Source organism: Stylophora pistillata, chromosome 9, assembly GCF_964205215.1.
Source record: "Stylophora pistillata chromosome 9, jaStyPist1.2, whole genome shotgun sequence".
NCBI lineage: Eukaryota > Metazoa > Cnidaria > Anthozoa > Scleractinia > Pocilloporidae > Stylophora > Stylophora pistillata.
In genome coordinates, this window is record NC_142527.1 from 23,326,798 (window position 1) to 23,343,440 (window position 16,643).

At 40.0% G+C, this 16,643-nt stretch overlaps 2 protein-coding genes across 2 annotated transcripts in view; one reads left to right on the forward strand and one right to left on the reverse strand.

Moving 5' to 3' along the window:
- Positions 1–15,415, forward strand: part of LOC111341366 (cytoplasmic dynein 2 heavy chain 1) — a 53,982-nt gene extending 38,567 nt beyond the window's left edge. Inside the window, exons 56-76 of the mRNA XM_022948332.2 lie at positions 163–252; positions 352–417; positions 866–919; positions 1,485–1,562; positions 2,040–2,171; positions 2,709–2,781; positions 3,152–3,261; positions 4,696–4,746; positions 5,052–5,177; positions 5,696–5,806; positions 6,108–6,263; positions 6,424–6,505; positions 9,555–9,697; positions 10,465–10,533; positions 11,002–11,106; positions 11,401–11,517; positions 11,754–11,966; positions 12,565–12,764; positions 13,326–13,410; positions 13,639–13,755; positions 15,152–15,415. Of these exons, the coding sequence (XP_022804067.2) occupies positions 163–252; positions 352–417; positions 866–919; positions 1,485–1,562; positions 2,040–2,171; positions 2,709–2,781; positions 3,152–3,261; positions 4,696–4,746; positions 5,052–5,177; positions 5,696–5,806; positions 6,108–6,263; positions 6,424–6,505; positions 9,555–9,697; positions 10,465–10,533; positions 11,002–11,106; positions 11,401–11,517; positions 11,754–11,966; positions 12,565–12,764; positions 13,326–13,410; positions 13,639–13,755; positions 15,152–15,310 (2,337 nt within the window). The 3' untranslated portion in view covers positions 15,311–15,415. The remainder of the gene's footprint in view (positions 1–162; positions 253–351; positions 418–865; positions 920–1,484; positions 1,563–2,039; positions 2,172–2,708; positions 2,782–3,151; positions 3,262–4,695; positions 4,747–5,051; positions 5,178–5,695; positions 5,807–6,107; positions 6,264–6,423; positions 6,506–9,554; positions 9,698–10,464; positions 10,534–11,001; positions 11,107–11,400; positions 11,518–11,753; positions 11,967–12,564; positions 12,765–13,325; positions 13,411–13,638; positions 13,756–15,151) is intronic.
- On the reverse strand, positions 7,418–8,942 carry LOC111341367 (beta-1 adrenergic receptor-like). The gene has a single exon (XM_022948333.2). The coding sequence runs from the start codon at positions 8,876–8,878 to the stop codon at positions 7,889–7,891; it is 990 nt and encodes a 329-aa protein (XP_022804068.2). The 5' UTR covers positions 8,879–8,942; the 3' UTR covers positions 7,418–7,888.
- Positions 15,416–16,643: the final 1,228 nt, after the last annotated feature.

Sequence of the window (16,643 nt, forward strand, 5' to 3'; positions counted from 1 at the left end):
ATTCACATTCTTCCGCTTCAAGCGTAGCCGTTATTGATGTATGTTGAAGTTAACCCTATTTTTAATCAAATCCGACTCAGCCAAGTTCCTGACAATAACGATGTAGAGTGTTTGACTTAAGTTTCGTTTCAACATTTTGGAAGATTTTGATTTTGTTGTTAGGAATCTAGCAGCACAGAACAAAGGATCAAATCGCTTCGAGGTGCCCTGCAGTCATTGGTTTACGAATATGTTTGTAGGTCGCTTTTCAAGGTAAGGTGACAGCAAGATGGGAATTTCGCAACTTTTTGTTCACTGCAATTCATTGTTACTTTCGCCTTTGTAGATTGAGTCTTTTTTGTTGCCATTCAGGCCGACAGGTTGATGTTTGCCTTGCATTTGGTGCACGGAATGCATCCAGAACTGTTTGAGGAAAAGGTAATCAAGTTACGCACGACGATATTATTTGGCTCTTTATTTTGACGGTCTTTTCAAACTTTTTTTATCAGTTTATTATTATCAATGAATTCATTGCTCGTTAACACTCAGCGCTACTACGTATTAGTCTCATTGTAAAATATATTTGGACTGTCTTGACTTCCTTTGTGTAGCAGAAACTCACTTTAGCTCTTTACCACTGGAGTGCCGTGGTGTTAAACGTTGTCAACTTCGATAAAAGCGGGAAGCGGAGTCACGCGGCCTGGTATCTCGGAATGGAGCAGCCGCTGTGTAGAGAAAATGCAGTCAAGCAATGACCATAAGTCTCCTTTTGAACGGATACTGATGACTTATTACTCCTTCTGCTCTCTACTTACTAGCCGCCTTTACACAGGTTATTTCTTCCTTCCAATGAACTACATAACATTGTTTTTTCTTCTATGCTCAGGAATGGGAATTTTTCACTGGTTTGCTGGTTTCTGATAGCTTGTTTAAAAGACAGGTAGGCCCAAAACTCAGTGTTAAAAAAATATTTATACGCTCTCATTAAGTAAAGAGATTTAAATCAATATAACTGAACAATACATTTAATGAAAAGGAAGAAAAGCACAAAAATTGACCGAGAATGCCATGATGCTTTTCGGTTTGTTATCACATATACTGGGTTTGCTTTGTCGAATCTGAAGGCTTGTTCGCTCGTTCGTTTGCTTGTTTGTTTGTGTTTGGAACGTATCGACCGTTAAAGTGTTGAAAGGTGCAAAACTAAAAGCGTTCGCATTTCGTTCATGAAAAAATTTCTAGTGAAATAAAACAGAAGATAAAGAGAAACTCCGAGAAGGCCTACAGTGAATTTGTTCGGCGAAACTTCGTTCATTGTCACCGAAAACCTTTTTTTGCAAGACTGCTGTACCTTCAACCGGACGATCACACTACAAATCTTTTCAGAATCTGTAACTAATTAAATTTACTTTGACGAATGGTAGAAACTGTCAACACTACCTTTCTTTTTGTCTTTCTCAACATGTACTTCCGTTCTAAATTGTTTCCTTCTAAATATTTTTCCGCAGGAATCCATGAAGAACCTCCGAGACAGCCTTCCGTCCTGGATCGATTCTGATCGTGCTGCTGCCCTAGGATCTTTCAAGGTTGGCTTCAGATTACGCGGATACACGGCTCAACATTAGTTGCACTTCCTACTCATGGCACTAATAAAGGGATACCAAAAAAAATGACGTTTGGTTACCCATCGACCAAGTCTAGAGATTTTCTTTTAAGTAACGCAAAACGTAACCAAAATAGCCAATACACCCAATTTAAACAATACAAAATCTAACGAGCTTATTGGAATTCAAAATAAAAGCGAAGTGAAGAGCTTGAAGAATTGGAAATCGCGACAGGCTAAGATGGGACCGTTTTGAGTTTTGCGTCTCACCGTTTTAACCAATCAGATTGGTTAAAACGGTGGCGCGAAGTCAATACGAAGATCACAAAGCTAGAATTGGAGACTAGTTAGAAACCATCGTCTCATCAGAACGGACAAGGTCTTGGGATATATGCCTAGCCTCAACATACATTGATGGGTAAAAGTACAAATGAAGCAATGTTTTTGTTTGTTTTCGCAGAACACCTTTCCGAATTTGTGCAAGACTCTTCAGCTGGACGGCTCAGACTTGTGGATGCCATTTCAGCGTAGTTCCCAGTGTGAACAGGACATCCCTTCCGCTGTGGCAAAGAAGATCGGCCTCTTTCAGCAAGTAAGAACAGTTGCAAAGCGTTTAAAGAAAATAATTTTTCTGTGTGATTCCTTTTCATGCATTTTTGGAGATGATATGGCGACCAGATAGAAGCTTTTGTTCTGTTCCTGTAAGTGAATTTGTTGAACATACGTTGCAAGGGGTGCGAGGGAAAACGATGTCTACGGAGTTGTAGCTTGATGACCATTTTCGACCCAAAAGGACAGAAAGCATTGAAACACTGCTGCTTCTTCATATGATACAGTGGAACCCCGATACAACGATCCTCGATATAGCGATATTCCCGGTACAACGATAAATATGCTATGTCCCAGCAAAAGTTACAGTAAAATGTATGGGACAGAACCCCGTCTCGATATAACGATAACTCGATACAACGTTCTAATTCCACTGCTCCATTGGCATACCGTTATATCGGGGTTCAACTGTACTTAGATGTTTACTCCGCGTCTTTCACATACCGATCCAGCCGTAACAGAAATTTAACTGAAATTCGTTTTATGGAAGATCATTTGTGATTTTCTGTTTTTCATACAGGTGTTGGTCGTTCAAGCTTTCAGACCGGACCGTTTGCAAAGCGCGATGAGTCTTTTTGCTTCAAAGGCACTTGGTAAGATTTTGTTTAAAAAATCACCTCAGAGACATGTTCCGTAGACTTTTCTGTGATACGTTAGCACTCGACCCCTCCATGTGTTCTTTCTTACAAAGACACCCGAAATTTTTTTGTAGAGAAATAGCCAGGTTGGTCTTGCCTATGGATGTATTGTTGTCCTACTTCCCGAGTTCTGTCATCTATAATAGAGAGTACAAATACTCAAGGGGAGACTGTGATCTCGAATTGGATGTGCTGACTTTTGAAGATTCTGAAACCATGAAAAGCGCGTGAAACATAATCGCTGAAGTTTTGCTGTATGAAGGAGTGAAAGTCAGAAATACCATTTAATTTATGACAGTTATATATTGTCTCCTCTCATCCACAGGAATGAAAGAACTGTCCCCTCCAGCCCTAAATCTTAAAAGGCTTGTAAAGGAAACCGTTCCAGGAGAACCGATCTTGATTGTTATCTCGCCTGGCGCAGACCCCTCTCAAGTAAGTTTACATTTTGGCAACCAGCTTTTTTTTTTTTTTTAAGACATTAAGTTAGGCGTTGAAGTTTGAAGTTTTTATTCCTTCATAAATACATGGCAGTTTGAAAACTGAATTGTGTATTTACGTTACAAAAATTAAATTATAGGTCAAGATCATTAACTAATCTATCTTTTAAAAGAATAAAAAAGCAAACAGGAGATGAGACGCTAAAAAGGTTATCGAAATGCGAAATTTGAAAACTCTAACCTATAAGTTACTTGCTTTAAGGCAAGAAAAGGTAATGAAGCTATTCTTAAAACGGTCGGTTTTAAAACGTGGCATGTTAAAAGGTCACGCGCGCCTTAATCAATAAGTAGATTCGTGTGGTGGAGGTAAGAACTTATAAAGGCGGTAATTGTTGTCATTTACAATTGTGTGAAAAAGTGACTCACATATTTCGCCATGGTGGATTGCTAATTCCTTAAAGTTCATAATGACAAGAGCCTTATGAAAGCTAACACCGGGGCAGATAATGGACATTGCTCTCTTCTGTGTACGTTCCAATTCTTGCATTAAATATGGAACAAGTGGTGATCGTTTCTGATGCATGATCAGTTTCTTAGTTGTTGTCAGAATTTTTCTCCTCTTGTTTTAGTTTTTGTGCCGAATTTTACAAATCTTGAAAACTTGTGCTAACTGCGAACTTTAATCCTTCGTTTTGTTCGCGATAAAGTCATAATTAGACTTTTAAGAGCGCCTACGATTAAGTACGGGGTCGAGACGGAGTCGGATTCGTAAAAAGTCAGAAAGTGTCCATTTTATTCCGATTCCGCTTTTTATCAGGTGGAGACTATATTGTACGTATCATAAGAAGACTACGACGTGGAAGAACAAACATATTCTAACGCTAATTCTCAGGCCCACCGTATGAGATCATATGGTTACGACTCCGGAGTCTAACTTTTATTATTAAAAACTGGATCATTGGATAATGCAATTCAAGACTTTTTATTGGCTTAGCCATTATGGTATATGAGCCAATATACCATAATCTACAAATATGGTAAGCGTATGCGTCAGCTTAAAATTAAAAGGGAGCTAAAAAATTTGTCTAAAATAAAGATTTGTCTAATATCTTGGGGGCGTTTTTAATAAAACAATTATTCACTCGCGCTTGTTGGATATGAGATGATTATAGCCAACTCGGCGCTACGCGCCTCGTTGGTTATCTATCAGCTCATATCCAACGCGCGCTCGTAGAATAATTGTTAATTAGATCATAAGGAGCCATGAGCGGCATAGGTATCTCTGCCTCCTATCGTTGGTTTCATTAAGATCATGTTGAACTGCGCTTCTAATTCAGATGTCGAAGCCATCCTCAAACCACAAGCCTAGTAGAAGTGAGTTCTGTAACTTCTTTGTTTTTTCCTTACTTTTGAAATTTTTTTTTTTAAGGAATTACAAGATACGGCGGCTGACGTGGTTGGAGTGGATAAATATCATCAGGTGTGTGCTCTGAGAATAGAGCGAAACTCTGCTAGAGTCGTTACGAACATTTTGCTTTCCTAGAAAAATGTCGTTGCGTTTACAAGGAATCGCACATATCGCATGTGTCGATTTTAAGTTTCACGAGTTTTACACTGAAAGAAACATCAGCCTTCGAAAACTGCAAACTTTCATGCTAGCAAAAGTGCTAATAAGTCCAATGAATTCGTCGCTGAATTTATCGTCGTTTTGCGACTGGATTTATTCTTTGGTTCAACCCTCAATTCGATTTCCCAGCTTATCTTTTCCCCCGTCAAATTTTGTAGGTCGCTATGGGTCAGGGTCAAGCAGACATTGCCCTTCAGCTTCTTCATGACTGTGGCAGGAATGGCGAGTGGCTTTGCTTGAAGAACCTTCACCTTGTTACGTCTTGGCTTCCTGTTCTGGAAAAAGTGAGCGTCTTTTGATTGTAATGTCGCCAAGTCGGTATAAACAGCAACAATATCAAGAATTTAGGACAGAAAAGAAGTGTTGGGTGGAAGATGTGAGGTTTTGAAAAGTTGGGGATAAGTGCTTTATTTTTTTCAGATGCTATTTACTGCCCTTTTGAATTGTTTAGTTTAGTTTGTATTTTTTGTTTGTTTGTTTGTTTGTTTGTTGCGCTGTTTCTTTTGTTTTTTTCTTTTTTACCTCCTTCCATTAATGATTAAACGATGATACAGACGTGCTCTGTTAAGGATCACTTTAAAAAACTTGCGCACATAAAAATAAAGCACCAAGATGATTTATTAAGATTACTACAATTAAAATTGGCTCACCAGTTTCAAGATTGGTTTTCTTAATAATTTCATTTGGCGTTACGGATAACGCGCATTTACGCCTTCCTTTATCCCTGCTTTTTTGTCTGCAAGCAAGTAGTTGATGTTATGCTAGCCAAGACTGACTCTGATTTGTTTGTGAATTTTTACAGGAATTGAACTCCTTGGAGCCTCATGAAAACTTTCGTTTGTGGCTAACAGCTGAGACGCATCCGAAGTTTCCCACAATCCTTCTGCAATCCAGTCTTAAAGTTACTTACGAGGTTCGTGATTTGTTACTCGTGCTTTGCCATATAGATTCAAATTACGAAGGTAATGTGAAACGTTACTGACTGTGTCTTGTAAGTATTACCAAGTTAAAACAGCGTGGGATGAACTCGGCTCTGGTCGTTCGCGATTACAATTTTGGTGCACTGACTTTATTGACAAAGAAAAGACATATGAAAAAAACAGTACTTCCACTATGATAAAGTCTATGTTTATTTTCCTTTTCTCATTAACTTTTAACTCTTTGTATCGGCACGTGTTTGGGTACCTTACCAAGTTTAAACTTTTTTTCCACAGGCTCCGCCAGGAATAAAGAAAAATCTTCAACGAACCTACGACTCGTGGAGCCCACAGTTTATCAGCCGTGGCAACTCTTCCATCAGAGCGCAGGCGCTGTTTGTGCTGGCCTGGTTCCATGCCATAGTGCAGGAACGAAGAAACTACATTCCGCAGGTTTGTAATTTTTTTTATCATCACTTAGGTCCTTCTCGGCAAGCAGGTCAGTGGTTGTCAACGACATCAAGTACTTTGAGTTAGTGTATGCTCCTGTCACAAACAATGAACGCCGTCAAGTTTCATTGAAAAGTCGCAAATTTTGTCTCAATTTTTTCAGGGCTGGACAAAGTTTTATGAGTTCGCTTTTGGTGACTTGCGCGCAGGAGCTGATATCATCGACAGACTTTGCACAGCCGCCGGTAAGTGAAATTTCAGTGTTGTTAAACACCCTCGACCAAGAATTATGCCAGGCAAAAAGCAAAACAAAAGAAACAAATGGTTCTGCAATCAAACAAACAAACGAAAAAACAAATGAATAAAGGCTGACAGTTTCGAAAGAAACTGTTTGGGGCTGCGTCGGTGGGAGTAACGAAATAATTTGGATATATCAACAAAGTTGAAATGGTAAATTAGCCACCGTAATGATTACAAAAGCTGACGTTTCGAGCGTTAGCCCTTCGTCGGAGCGAATAGAGGAATTGTGGGTTGTGTGTGCTTTTAAAGGCAGAAAATGGAGCTACGTTATTGGTGGGAGCATGGCAACGAGAAAAACATGAATAAATCAATGGAATGAAAAGCGTTCGTTGATCCCTGTGGGATTTAGACTGCCGGTTTGAAAGATGAGCTTTTGTTCAAGATTTTTACGGCTTTCCGTGCCACCTAAGTGCAAGGAAAGACCGCAGATTGCCATGTGTTGCTTAGAGTGATTAGGTAAATTAAAATGTCTAGCGACTGGTTTCGATGTGTCCTTGTCATTCCTTTCCACGTCTCGAAGGTGTTCTCGGAATCGGTCACCTAGTCTTCTGCCTGTTTCGCCGATGTATATCTTTTTGCAATAAGTGCAAGTTATGCAATAGATTACATTGGCGGAGGTGCACGTGAAGTGATCGGTGATCTTAATGGATCGTTTAGGTCCCGATATTTTATCAGTGTTGTGAATGAAAGGACACGTTTTGCATCGTGCACGAGCGCATTTAAAAGTGCCTGGTTGGTCATTAGTCTGAAAAGAACTTCTGACCAAAAAATTGAAAAAACAGTCCTGCTATCGACTGCCTCGATGTGTCAGAGTATATTGGTTAAGTGAACCGGAAAAAGAAAGATAAAAAGTGGAATTCGCATTGTGAACCTCTGAGCAAGCAAGTTTTCGTTCAATAAAAAGCTGAAATTACTATGGTGGAATCTACATATCTCAGCCAACACCCTGGTTTTCCTTCTCCAGTTCATATTCACATCAGGAGTCATGAAATGTAAATAAAACGATTTTAGAGAGCAAACAATGAACTTAAAAGTATACCGAAAATTCATTTTAAAAAAGTGCATTGTCAGTTACGAAATAATTGAGATGCTATGCGCGCTTAGCTTGCTCAGTAGCCTCTTCTGTACTGCACCTCATGTATAATTTGAAGAATCGGTAGGCTGCACTTTCCATCAGTACACCAGTGTAATAACGCGCTGGGATGTTTAGGGAATTTGAAAAATTTTGAGTCACTCGCCGTCCGTTCGTGAAAATCAAACTTTCCTCATCTTCTCCCAGAATCCCGTATTGCGTAATTGAATAGTGACTTCCTCTACAGTAACAACTGTTAACTGTCAGGGCTGCGTGTGTGGTTCGTGCGGTTGTCGACGTGTTTTTGCATCACCAGGGAGACAGTGTTTCTTGGTAGGCAAACACAGCCAGTGAAAACCGCCTTAAATGCTCTTCTGTAGGTTGGAATCCTCCACGCGTAGATGAAAGGGTTTAGACAGCAATTTATTATGAGAACTTTGTTTGTTGTATACAGAAAAAATCGAAAAGTATCTTGATAGTTGTATTTTGGATGAAAAATTAACATATTTTGAGCGATAAACAGTGGGGCGAAAGATACGTAAAACGAGATAAGAATTAAGAGAAATGCTGACACCATTTTGCGTTCTCTGTTCCTGTGAGCCATATCTATTTGCTGCCTTCCCTCGTTTTCAGCCACATCTTGCACCTGGTTATTGTGTAGGCGAAGCGCACGGAATGTTCTCCAGTATACCACGGGCAAGATGATCAGAGGAAATGAAACATGAAGATGGCAGAACAAGAGAACGAACGTAGACGGTGCTACCCCCATCAACGGAAGACTGGAGAAAATCAGGGAATAAATCCAGATAAACGCTATTGCTCCCTTTATCTTTGTTTTCGTCACCAACGCTTTGTATTGAAAAGGAGACGAAACTGCTAATAAACGGTCAAAAGACATCACTGTGATCGTGCCAGAAGAAACGATATTTGTGACAACGGCGGAAACAGTTAAGAAACGCTGCATTCCTACAAGATTGTCTCTCCTCTTACCTCTTAACACAGAGATATCGTAATAAAGGCTTCCGTATCCAGGAACAAGACCAGTCATTAGGTCGCAGATGGTCAGGTTTACCACCAAGAGCGTTGCAGGCGTTTGCCAAATTCTTTGATTCGCGTTTGTGTTTCGAAAGATGGTGATCAGTAAAAAGACATTCGAGACGACAGCTGGTGTGGCCAACATGACGCTCAGAATAGTTTGTGATACAAAGAAATAGTCGTGATCCAGTGATACCTTCGAGTTTGACATTTTAAGAATACTTAACAAACTTGAACTTGCTTCCTTCACTTCTCTGCAATCTAACGAAAACGGATCATAGAAATGTTGGACCTCAAGTATAAAGCCGTTTCAGCTGTTATAACATAGATATCGTTTACACCTCTCACGTGTAGACATATTTGCAAATATAAAACGATGTTTGCGCTTTCGTTTGTCACCTTAAGAGGCTTGTTTCAACAAGTGTTGAATATTTTGACAACTCAGTTTTTTACCTTTTTCTTAAATAACCGAACAAACGACGCATTTCTAAGCAATTTCATCCCAAGATCTGACATTATTTGATTGTTTCATTTACGAAAAATTATCTGGTAAAGTTAACAGATACGTGGCCTCATAAGAATTAATGCTGGACGTTTTCCAAGCTTCTAGGCTCTTGAAACAAAGATTTTGGTATACTGTGGGAAAAGAAACAGCTTTTTCCACGCTTTGTCACAAGTAAGTCTAGATAATGACGGGTCACTGACAAGACTACAAAAATAGAAAAAGGCGGCAAATAATAATGCATAGCAATTGCATTTGAGAAAGAAAACTTCTTTCGCGCTTCAAAGAAACTTGTACATATAGTTGATAGCATCTTTTATCACCCAAAATGAACAGTCTTTTATGACGAGTGGCAGAATTTTAACATTTATCGTTTGTTTTGCAGGCTCAGGGTCTGTTCGATGGAAGTTTGTTCACGGTTTATTCGAGAATGCCATATACGGGGGCCGCGTTGACAATACATTTGACGCCAAGGTTCTTCAATCTTATTTGTTGCAGTATTTTGAACAAGCTGTCTTTCCAAGCCAGGTGAGATGATCACTGCAACACACGTTTTCTTAAATTATTTTGAAACCTTGAACTTGTTAGTACTCTTGTGCCCTACTGTCTTCACGCGGTAAGGGAATTTCTCGATGGAGGAAGATTGATTATAGAGTCGAGGAAACTGCTTTTTAGCTGAAAATAGCCCGAGAAGACGCTTCCCTGTTTCTAGGGATAAAACCATTTTAAGAATTGATGAGCTCTTTCGAACAAGAACCGAAATAGAGGCTTTGCAGATTAAGTGAGTTTAAAATGAATAAGCTCAACGGTTACGTTGTTGGCGAAGGGCAAAATCAATTCAGATTTTGTTCACTTATTCCCTAATCCTGAAGAATAAATCCTTCAGGAAAAGAGGGCAAAATGTGGCACTGAGAGTAAATGAAATACACTCACTTTTAAGAAAGGCAAATGGTTGAAGTGTGTGGCAATATCATTTTGTCTTTTCCGTAAAATTCATGCCTAAACTGAGTGTATAAAGGCTGATAGTTTCTAAAGAAACTGTTTGGGGCTGCGTCGGTGGAGGTAACGAAATAATTTCAATATATCAACAAAGTTGAAATGGTAAATTGGCCACCGTTACGATTATAAAAGCTGACGTTTCGAGCGTTAGCCCTTCGTTGGAGTGAGTGTAACTTGCGATCAGTGGACTAGCCTATCATCCCAGAGGAAATCACGATTTTCACATTCGCTTCTTGCAGATGAAAAGCAAGAGAAGCTGTTTTCGAGACTTGTAAAACCTTTCATTATTTTTTAAGGGAGGAAGCCGATCTAAAGCTAAGAAAGTGATTCCAAATGTGACTCTGCCGACATCTTGTCATCACAGGGTAAGAAGTTTATTTGTATATCTTATCAACCAAGCGCGAGGGCCGTACTGGGAAAATATCGACCCGAGGTCTTGACAGTACGGACCGAGCGCAGCGAGGTCCGTACAAAAAAGACCGAGGGCCGATATTCTTCCAGTATGGTCCCGAGCAAGCTTGGTTAATAAGAGATTTATTATACGACTGAAGTTCAAAGGGACACAAGTGCGGTATCATTCGGGACCATTCGGGACCATTCGGGACAGTGCCCGGTCCAATACTGAGCGAATATTGACCGGCAATAGAGCATTTTGATTGGTTGATTTTAGTTATTGGCCCTCTGACTGCCAGAGTTGTTTAATAAGTTTCATTATTATCCATCAATACAAGTTGTAAACATTTGTGAAGGAGATGGATGGTCGTTCACTTTCCACAACTGTGACCAATTGGATAAAGATTTAAAAATGGTTTATATATATATATGTTTTTTAGGATTATGTGGAGATTATTAACTCACTTCCCGACGATGATAAACCGTCCTTCTTTGGATTACCAGCGAACATCGAGCGTTCTTCGCAAAGGATCATCAGCTCTCAGGTGAGGCACGCACTCAGCGGGTCTTTCTTTGTTAGTTGGCGACATCTTTTACTTTACCTTAGCATGGTGAGGAAATGGTGGGAGCGTTGGAATCCAGATTGAGAGCAATTCTTGTCGTATTTCTTTCTCGAGTTCAAAAATCGGTTAACCTTTGTGGCACTTCGAGGATCTAAAAGGTCATCTAAGAGGATAGGAAGTGTGCATTAAACATTCTTTAGTTATCAGCCTTATACACGAGCTTTGTACGTTAGCGTGGCTTTTCTCGAACTTCACTCCTCTGCTGTGGTTCCTCAGGTGATAGGTCAACTCAAAGTGCTGATGCGCTCCAACCTAGAAGCAAGCAAGTTTGACAAAGAAAAATGGTCCACTGAGCTGTCACCGATCTTGAACTTGTGGAAGAAACTCAACCAGGTACCCTAGTGAAAGTTCTTCTCTATCATCCTTTCTTATAATATGACTGTCCACGTGAGATAATAGATCTCAGTTCGATTGAACGAAACGAACGATATTGCCAATATTCGTCCGATATTGAACGATATTGCCAATATTCGTCCGATATTGAACGATATTGCACGACGTTGGCACTTTTCCTGGGAGTCCTGTCCTCCTATTTACTGTGTTTCCTGATCGCCATTTTGTGGTTGCAGGGCTCTCAACTGATCCAGATGAAAATTTCTGCCCCTACGGAGACTGGTGAGGAATCTCCAGTGACATCATTCGTGCAGCTTGAGCGTTACAATGCAATCCGATTGGTGCAAATTGTGCACGCGTCCCTTTCCTCCCTTAGCAAGGTCATCCGAGGAACAGCGTTGTTGGATGCTGAAGTCCAGGCACTAGCAGGGGCTTTACTTAAACAAGAGGTAAGGTTATTCCTAAGGGTGACTAGCATCTAATTTTACCCTACAATTTCACTCCTGAATCTCTCATGAAGGTAAGGAGAATAGAGGAAATCTTAGCCAACTCAATAAACTCTTGATTGTTAAAAAAATTCTCCTTGTCGACACCTTCGAAAATGTAGAAAGAACAGTATGGAGAATATGCGTAATGATCTTAGTGTGTGAAGGTTTAAGGAAGACTTTACCAACGGCAGTAACAACAGTAAAAACATTTCTTTAGGGTGTGGAAATATTGTGAAACAAAAAACTAAACAACGGTGGATATAAAGTATACACAGTATTTACCCTGTACCAAAGGTCCAAATTAAAAAAAAAGTTACAAAATATGATGGGAATAAGAATCTAAACTCTTGAACAACCCTTGTTTAGATTGCCACTTTATTGAGTGCAAGAAAGTCCATAGCTTTCACGGGTAGTTTAGAAGACAGCCTTGACCTTTCTGGGATCTTACCTGGACATATCGATTGTGATCAATTTACATTTTTAATTTTCAGGTTTTTCATGAAAACCAGTGTTTTGCATGTAGTGCTCAATTGCCTAACCCCTGCTGTTTGTTTGTTAGGTCCCTCTGTCTTGGAGCAATCGTTTTGAGGGCCCCGAGGACCCTATTCAGTGGTTGAGGTCCCTAGTTGCCAAGACCCTTGCACTAGGCTCGTGGGTGGAGAAGTGCAGCTCAGACTCCTTGTTAAGGGATGTGTTGGATCTCTCAGACCTGTTCCATCCAGATACATTCCTCAATGCCCTGCGTCAGCAAACAGCACGGTATGAGAATTATTATCACCGCTTGTATCACTGTTAAAGTTTTGTAATACCTAGATTACTTGAATCGAAAACGTCAGATTTTGGATGTAGAATTTCGCTTAGAGAGTTCGACGGTGGCTGAAGGAGCCCTGGCAGTGTTCTTACCGAGATGGTTGAGTGGTGCTCTTGCATAAGACCTATCTTTGCATGGATTTCTTGCCACTCATGATTATTAGCAGGCTGCTACCACAACGCGCAAAAAATCATATACGCTTGGAAGGTAGGTACCCTTCACGAGGCATAATAAGTGTAACTGGATTTGGTCATCTATGGGAAGTATGTGAAGGGATTTTACCATATTTGTCGCTCTAAGAGCAGTCCATTGACGAGAATCCCCTTGAAGAAAGTTTTAACTGTATTAATTTTAAGAACTGACAACGCCTTGCAGCTCTTGCCTTTTATAGGGATCTTGTATCCAAGTAAGAAGCTGGAAAAAGTACTGAAGCCCAAGCTCTCCACAGGGAGATGTGAACGTGTACCATTGTGGCTATTCATAACCTTTATATTTAATTTTTTTCCCAGAGCGATGAAAACGTCCATCGATAGTTTGAAACTCGCTGTTTCTTGGAAAGGATCAAAGATATCTGGAGCCAAGTTTACCGTGAAGGTTTGTACCTACCTGTTGCTGTTTCTGGAGGAAGGGGCCATTTTTTTAATAGCGACAACCTTTTCACTTGGCGTAATATGTTTGGAGCTTTGCGCCCATGTACAAATTCTGGAACGTTATCGGGCGACGCAAGTGTGCAAATGACTTGTAATGAAACCCTTAAAACTTTAAGGTCTGTTTGCCACTTAAAAGTTGTTTGAATACTCACGTTGTTTTCTCTCTAATTAGCTCGGTGGTCTTCAATTGGAAGGTTGTAGCTTTGACGGTAATACACTTACAGAAAATCAGCGAGACTCGCCTAGTGTTTCAGCGATCCCCAATGCTGAGGTGGCGTGGGTGCCAAAGGTAAGTCGTTCATATATAGCAGAGGTTCTCAATGCGAGGGGTCATATTGACGGTTAAAAAGAAGCCTTTTTGACGGTCGACGGTTAAATTTTAGATCATTTGACTATTGACGGTGAAGTTTTTGGAATGTCGTTTATAAACGAACTAATTGCGCGAATTTGGTTGTAGTTTTACATGATGACGCGTTTGTTAAGAACTTTTAATTTATAACACCTTTTATTAACAAATGACTAGCGTTTTACGACACCGGAAGTGTTTTCACACCTGAAGTCAGTTCTGTGGCTAACCAGTTTTACTCGCAACTAGAAGTAAAAGGACTTACATAAATGTATTTTTGTGACATATCCAAACTTCTATTTATAAACTTGAACTTGACCCCAATTAAGGCAATCATTTAGTTCTTAAATAAAGATATATGAGACATTTGACGGCTAACATTGGCTTGCTTATTTGACGGTTGACGGTAAAAATATTGCGTTTTTGACGGTTGGCGGTTGATATTTTGGCCATTTGACGGTTGACGAAGGCCCTCAGAGCAGTGATCGCCAACAGATTATGCTCTTTTCTCATCACTGAATCCGCTCCACTCTTCCCAAATGTACACAGCCAACCATAAAGTACACTTTATGGAAGGCCAGCGTTGGACTTTCGCTTGTATTATCTCAGGTCAAAACTTGGGTATGTGTAATATCCTGCTTAAGAAACTTACCAGCCTTTGTCTTCGTTTACTCGGGAAAGAGCTCATCAATCCTTAATGTATTAATATAAGAAATATGGGTTGTTAACCAAGTGTGACGTCAAGATGGGTGGATATTGGCCGAGTTCTTATTTTGCATTTTTATAGACCGAGACGAAGTCGAGGTCCATAAAAATGCGAAAAAGAACGAGGCTAATATCCAGCCATCTTGACCGAGCAAGCCTGGTTAATAAAGGATTTATTACATTGCAAAAAAATTTCGCTTTTCTAAGAATTAGGAATGACTTGTTTACTTCGAGAGTCGGGAAAGAAAGCCAAGTGTGTTTGTAGCACAACAAACTCACGAGAGTCGTTTCTGTTTTCTCTGTTTTGACTATATTCTTCCGCTTTTTGCGTTTCGATCGCCGACATTGTACAAGAATTACGAACGTAGTTGTAATTCAAATTTTTTCGATGCGGGCAATTCCAAGCGGGCAAGATGGGCCCATCTTGTACGCTCGGGTAGCCAATCAGAACACAGGATTCGCCTCATCTTGCCACGGGCGCTGCGAGCGATGTAATAAACGTGCTTATTGATCCTGGACAATTGGTTAAGAAAGCAAACTTGATTTCCAGTCTGACAATCTGTAATACTAAATAGTCCCTATTACAACTGGCAAATCGACTTGTGTAATTTATTTGTTATTTTTTGACAATCAGGATACCACTGACCCTTATCCAGAGAACGAATGCATTTCGATCCCAATCTACTACAGTGCCGACCGAGACAAGACAGTCACATGTTTTAACATGCCGTGTGGGGGTAACCAAAGTAGGTGGACCCAGTGTGGCGCGGCACTTTTTTTGAAGAGTCAGTAAAGTAACTTGGACACCAGAGTAGTGCTTATGATCGGAGTGCAAGTGGTATTGTGTAAGGCAAGAATGTTTGGCTTAAACTGAATAAAGGAATTGCTTCCTCTAAAATGGCTTTGTACTTTTTTTTTATGTTGCTACCTACTGGAGTACCAGACAAACATTTTCTAATGGTAAATTGAAAATTGCCAACCTAAAAGTGATCGCAAGTGGAATTGTGTTGTTTTGCAATCATTTCTTTCGATCTTCACTGAAATACTGAACTGTCCACTGACTCAGGTGTCTACCGGGTCTCACATATAGCGTTTTACAATCATCATTAGACTTACGACTTGGCCCACGCTCTTGATGGGCTGTATACGCATGTTGGAGACCCCACGACTCTGCTCCTTGACCTTGTAACACGATCATGGGAATCAGGCGAAGTCTTGATAGCGATCAAAGGGTGCTGTTATCTCCTAGTTGTTCTTTCTTTTTAGAAAGAATCGTATCTTTCATACTTTCTTGTATCACTTGGACGGCTTTGTAGACTAAATGCGTATATGGAGCTGCCTCCTAGTCAATGGCCTAATTTTCGTGCTGCTGTTGCAAATTTCACCCACTCTGCAATAATTAGTTCGAATTACTTGATTCAGAGTGAACAGAATTTATCAAAATTTAATTAAGCAGTAGACAGTACCTCCAATTGGTTTACCAGCGTAATAACCCGCTTGGGATCGTGGGAGGACACTCGCAAGGTTTAGATAGAGAGATAGTTCGACAAACAGACAGACAGACAGTCAGATACATAGAAACTTTATTAACGTGTCAAAGAACCTTCTAGTTTGGGAGATATCCCGTACTAATGTGGGGACACAAATAAAATTTACAAAGAAAATTTACAAAGAATATTACCTACTTAAGAATAAAATTAAGTCCCAAGCCGGGGGCTATGAGTTTACCGGTGCAATGAACGATAGGTTTTCACCAATCAAGACGCTCGTAGTATTTCAGTTACTTTATGAATAAAAATAACCTAAAATTTGGAAAATAACGTACAGATAGCTGATGCAGTCTTGAGAAGCTGTAACTTAAGATATGTTACCACACTCGCTTTAGATATACCGGTACCGTATAATGGATGGATAGAAATGTCAGTTTTGGGGTCACTCTTAGAGAAGGATAAACTTAAAAAATGTTGATACAATCAGATGATTTTAGAAATCCTATGAAATCTTGCTGTTAGACTTTATTTAACAATTATTCCACGAGCGCGCGTTGGATATGAGATGATAGACAGAGGCGCGTAGCGCCGAGTTGGCTATAATCATCTCATATCCAACAAGCGCGAGTGGAATAA

Excerpts from the sequence above, each read along its gene's own strand:
- LOC111341367 (XM_022948333.2), bottom strand. The coding sequence starts at position 8,878 with ATGTCAAACTCGAAGGTATCACTGGATCACGACTATTTCTTTGTATCA.